The 5,796-nt window shown below is 39.0% G+C and overlaps 1 protein-coding gene across 1 annotated transcript; it reads left to right on the forward strand.

The window, feature by feature from the left end:
- Positions 1-1,880: 1,880 nt before the first annotated feature.
- Positions 1,881-5,796, forward strand: LOC146647805 (alpha-amylase-like). Its single transcript, XM_085390018.1, has 4 exons — positions 1,881-1,896; positions 3,502-3,727; positions 4,381-4,509; positions 5,607-5,796. The coding sequence occupies exons 1-4, from the start codon at positions 1,881-1,883 to the stop codon at positions 5,794-5,796; spliced, it is 561 nt and encodes a 186-aa protein (XP_085246144.1).

The raw sequence follows: 5,796 nt of genomic DNA on the forward strand, positions 1-5,796 counted from the left end.
GATAGTATATCCCAAGCAAGCAGTCTAAATATAGCATAAAGATATGGGCAACATGTGATCCCAGGACAAGTTCTGCCTGGAACATTCAGGTTTATACTGGGAAACCTGCAGACGGTGTTCCTAAAAAGAACCAAGCAAAGTTTGTGGTTCTGGAGATTGATGGTGAAGTCCTGCACGGGAATAACTGTGCCATAAAACAGCCATGCAGAGCGCCTCATTCCTTGGGCAAGAAGGCCAATCAATTTCACATTTTTTTGACATCCATAGTTCTCCCCTGCTTGCTGCTAAAGACTCTAAACTGAACTTCATTCCCCCTCACTACCTCTCAGACACACACAGAGTTAAATCTGGTCAAAGACAGAGTAAAGTGACACAGAAGGTCAGTACTTTTGTTAACCATGAGTGGACCCAAACAGTAAAAGTGTTATATAAATTCATATGTTGCTCCTAGAAAATGACTCAAAAGCAAGGAATCTGAGGTTGAAACAATGACAAACATTACAATTATTCTTTTGATAAACACTGAAAATGGCTGCAACAGGCTTGAACACCACACAAGTCTTATGTTTTTACTGTATTGCAAATAAATTTGAATTTATTGCAACACATTGCAATCATTATGGCACATTTGAGTGTGTTTTTATGATTAAGAAATGATGTGAACCTTATGTTTCTGTGTTTCTACCATGTCTCAAGAATTCTTTTCCTCCGTTTTGCTTGTTTGATAAAAAGAAAAAGCACAAAACTGTGATTAAAGTGCACCTGTTTGGTTTCCACACTGATACATGTCAGTCTCTCATTGACCTGTCAGAAGAAAAACTACATATAAATATTGTACACCAAACTGGCAGAGTGTGCCTGTCTTTTGTTTTCTCATTGATTGAGAGCATGAAGTTGTTCATGCTAGTGGCTCTGTTTGGGCTTCTCCTTGCCCAACACAACCCTCTCTTTAAGTATGGAAGGACATCCATTGTCCACCTGTTTGAATAGCGTTGGGTTGACATTGCTTGCATCGTTTCTTGGGTCCTAAAGGCTTTGGTGGTGTTCAGGTATGTTTAGCTGAATGTCTTATGTAGCTTCTGCTAAGGAGAATAATGCAGGCAATATATGCTGACAATGCTTTAAGATAAAACAATAAAACATATATATAACAAGTATATAATGTTGGCAATGTGACATGATTCATGGGAATAACTTGAAAGGCTACAGTTTCAAATCCCACATCACACTACAAACAATTTCATTTTCTTAGTTTGCTTTCAGTCACTTTTTTAATGTTTGGCTTGCTTGTTGCTATTGACATATTTTGTCTTAAAACATATGCATTATCACATGAAAAAATAAAATAATAATAACAATTTGTATCTTTAAACACAACTTTGTAGCTCGCACATGGACCTCAGATTAAGTGACATGCCCAGGGTTATCACTTCAAACTTTACAAAGTTTCGTGTTAAGTCCCTCAACAGTATAATCAATATAACCTGTTGATATGACCAACAATCTCCCATGTACATAAATTCCACGCTGTGTTAACGTCTTTTTTGCCCTGGATTCTGAGCAGCTCTTGTCTCTCTCCAACCAAAATTCACTGAACCAGCAGCAAAAGAAGGAGCAAACTACGCTTCACATTTGATAAATGTCCTCAGGAATTCCCTTACTTTTGCTGTTTTGCTTCCACCACGATAAAAATCACACTTCATGCACTGCTCTGTGTGTGTGTGTGTGTGTACTTCAAGAACAGTTTCCTGTCTGACATCTCTGTTTCTGCATTATTCATTTGCTTATTACCCACCAGTCTACCGTTGTTTGCAGCGCTATCGCCCGTTGTCTTTTTTCTTTTTCATTTTTCCGAATCGAATGGATTATAGAAATCAGCGATGATACCCAGCCCTAGTGAGTAGCCTAGGCCCAACAGAAGTGGATGTAGCTGTGGGTAATGAGAAAAGATGACAAGAACTATTAATAACTTTTTTGTTAAGTTAAGGCCTGATCTGTCTGAAATTCATAGCCGGAGCCATCAATCTTTATATTGAGTGAACAAGACCCCGAGATACTTAAACTCCTCCACTTGGGGCAGGGTCTCATTCCTGACCCGGAGTGGGCACTCTACCCGGAGTAACCCAGCCTCCATCAAATTCCTTCTGAGTCAAATAGCCCTTACACAACCTGGAGGCGTGTTTGGGGTCATTGTCCTGTTGAAAAATAAATGATGGTCCAACTAAATGCAAACCGGATGGGATGGCATGCCACTGCAGGATGTTCTGGCAGTTCTTAAAGTAATGGTGGACTGTCATTTCTCTTTACTTTGCTGATTGGCATCTTGCCATAGTATGAATTCTAACAATTGTCAAATAGGGTTGTCAGCTGTGTATCAACCTGATTTCTGCACAACACAACTGGTCCCAACTCCATTAAAAAGACAAGAAATTGCACAAATGAACCCTGACAAGGCACACATGTGAAGTGAAAACCATTTCAGGTGACTACATCATGAAGCTCATTGAGAGATGGGTTTGCAGTGCTATCAACAAAGCAAAGGGTGTCTACTTGCAGGAATCTAAAATATAAGACATATTTGGAGTTATTTATCAGTTTTTTTCTTTGCTACATAATTCCATATACATTGCTTCATAAATTTGTTTTCCTCAGTATCTACAATGTAGAAAGTAGTAAAAATAAAGAAAATCCATTAAATGAGAAGGTGTGTCCAAACGTTTGACTGGGAGTGAGTAATTTCAAACTGAATTTCTATTACTGTTCCTGTAGTATCTTAATGGCCCACCAGGGGGCCTTAGCCCACACTTTGGAATCACATAAACTGGATTATTGTGCGTTGTGTATGCGTTTCATTATACTACCACAAAGTAGGCAGTGAGATATCTTTAGTTTCATGCAACACTGCAATAGCCCATAAACTTTAATATACTCTAGTACATCACTAATCAAGATTTTTGACTTTATCTTTTCTCTGTTACCAAATATTACAAATCCTTGACTATCATTTTGTCAAAATTCATCACCAATGAATTCATGACCAATGAACCATGAATTTGTGTAATCAAATAGATAAATAAATAAAAATGACAAAGTAACAGTTTAGGGTCCAGGACTTAACCTTGTGGTACCTGAGGAATTCCTCTTTAAATATGAGAAATCTTCATTTTTTGTAGGTACTAAAATATTTTACATTTATGTAAAATGTTTTACCATAACTGTTCTATCCCTCTAATACTACGGTATTGCATAGTCTATAGTTTCTACAATCTTTCTAAACATGGGGAAGTAAAGGAATGTATTTTTAGCTGGATAACAGATATTTCCTTCAACATTTATTGTTTTCATTTTTCTTGGAAATATATCCATTTAGAGTGACTCCAGATATGTGTCTCTGGTGGTTAAACTTTTCAGCAATGTCTAATTTTTTTTTTTTTTTGAAACTTTAACAAAAACAAAGTAAAAATTCTATGGATAATATCTCAACCTGTATTATATGTGCAGGTACGTGGGTCTGCTGCCGTCTGCTGGATCTTGCCCTGGAGAAAGACTATGTTAGGGGCAAAGTGGCCAAGAACATGAATAAGCTGATTAACATGGGTGTGGCTGGATTCAGAGTGGATGCCTGCAAACACATGTGGCCTGGTGATCTGAGTGCTGTCTATGGTCGTCTGAACAACCTTAACACCCAGTGGTTCCCGGTGGCGCCAGACCTTTCATCTATCAGGAGGTAGGCTTTCAAACATTCAGGGAGAATATGTGAACATTAAAGCAACAAAGCCAAACAAAAGTACATAATAGTATAAAATATTGGGGCGATCGTGGCTCAAGAGTTGGGAGTTCACCTTGTAATCGGAAGGTTGCCGGTTCGAGCCCCGACTTGAACAGTCTCGGTCTTTGTGTCCTTAGGCAAGACACTTCACCCGTTGCCTACTGGCGGTGGTCAGAGGGCCCGGTGGCGCCAGTGTCCGGCAACCTCGCCTCTGTCAGTGCGCCCCAGGGTGGCTGTGGCTACAATGTAGCTGCCATCACCAGTGTGTGAATGGGTGGATGACTGGATGTGTAAAGCGCTTTGGGGTCCTTAGGGACTAGTAAAGCGCTATACAAATACAGGCCATTTCGCATTTACCATATTGAAGATTAAGGTATGCAACAAACAAAACAGTAAAGAAAGTTTCAGTAACAGATGTCACCTAGACATACTTTAGCATCATGTTATTTCTTTCTGAAACACATGAAATTCAACAGCATATATACACTACAGCATCAAACAGGAAAGTGATTTGATTTATTTAAAACCTTCCTAGTTTACAGCCACTGGATGGTACGAATGTAGTAGTGAATCAGCTTTTTATGGTAGGAATTTTGATCTTTTCATTCTAGGTTATTGATAGGTGAGCCCATTACAGCTAATGAGTACGTCGGCCTTGGAAGAGTGACTGAGTGTAAATATGTTGCCAAACTGGGAACTGTCTTCAGAAAGTGGAACAACGAGAAGATTTCCTACACTAAGTATGTGTTATTTCTACTAGTGTGCGTAAATCAAGTATTGTATATGATGTGTACAATATGTCATTGTTACGTTCCCCTCAAAACGGTCCAGGCGATTAGGGAAAATAACAAAAAGTGTCTGGGTCAGATAAAAGAGACAGAGAAGCAAAATGGTTAAATTACAGAGTTTTATTAAAGCTTCTATTAATAACTCAAATAAAGAGACGGACAAGCTACCATCATCATTTAAAGAAACAAAACAAAACTCAAGCATTGGTCAGTAAACTGAAAAGTACGTCAAAAAGAGATTAGTAACCAAACAAATTCCTCTCTACCGAGGAGCAAACAATCACAAAATACAGCTCACTACCTGAAACCACCAAACACACACACACACACACACACACACACACAGCTCACTAGCTGCAACCTCCAACATGGCTCTGTGGCACCAGAGCTCATCCTTCTCTGGCCGTAAATACCTTTAAATGCTGATGGGAGTCAGCTGTTCAAAAGAAAAAGGTAGCAGGAGAGACGATAGGACACGCCCACACATGCAACTTCAGGAGTAGGTCCTGCTAGGGCCGTAACACCCCCTTCCATAAATACAAACCCATGTTTTGTAAAGCACACTGACCTTATCCAAATTAAAATCATAAAGTTCTGCTTTGTCATCTGGATCATACAAACTGTGAACAGCACGTTTTATGACTGTAATTTGTCCTATCTTCTATTTAATAACATGGTCATTTTCCGTAATGTGGTAATCGTGGTTTCATCGTTTTTAACAATGAGGACTGGTAAGGGTTATGTTCTCCTTGTTTGTGTGTGTTTGCTGCCGAATACAATATTGTTTTACAATAAAAATAACTTCACCAATCTAAATAAAGCAGTTGCTTAAATATCTTAGAAGCAGGCACATATCAAAATAGAGCTAATAACTGTATCTCTCTCTCTTTTTATTTTTCTTGCCAAATAAGTATTGCCTTTGTTTGCCAACATGTTATTTTAATGCTTTACGTTTGTAGCAAACAGAATTAAAAATAAGATGGGATTGCAGTTTAATTGTGGCAGTGTTGTGGCTTTAACATGTGGTTGATCTTTATTTTTCATCTCAGGGATCTGGATGTCATCCTGAACACAGGCATGGCTGGTGGCACCTACTGTGACATCATTTCTGGTCAGAAGGAAGGAAGCAGATGCACTGGGAAGCAGGTCACTGAAGGCAGTGATGGCCGTGCCCACTTCTGGATAAGCAGCAAAGATGAGGACCCCCTCATTGCTATTCATGCTGATTCTAAGCTGTAA

The sequence above is a fragment of the Rhamphochromis longiceps genome, linkage group LG18 (assembly GCF_057381845.1).
Source record: "Rhamphochromis longiceps isolate RC_006_pf linkage group LG18, R_longiceps_female_GT1.1, whole genome shotgun sequence".
Classification (NCBI taxonomy): Eukaryota; Metazoa; Chordata; class Actinopteri; order Cichliformes; family Cichlidae; genus Rhamphochromis; species Rhamphochromis longiceps.

Excerpts from the sequence above, each read along its gene's own strand:
- LOC146647805 (XM_085390018.1), top strand. Across the intron at positions 3,728-4,380 it reads GACCTTTCATCTATCAGGAG|GTTATTGATAGGTGAGCCCA; the intron begins GTAGGCTTTCAA and ends TTTTCATTCTAG. Across the intron at positions 4,510-5,606 it reads GAGAAGATTTCCTACACTAA|GGATCTGGATGTCATCCTGA; the intron begins GTATGTGTTATT and ends TTTTCATCTCAG.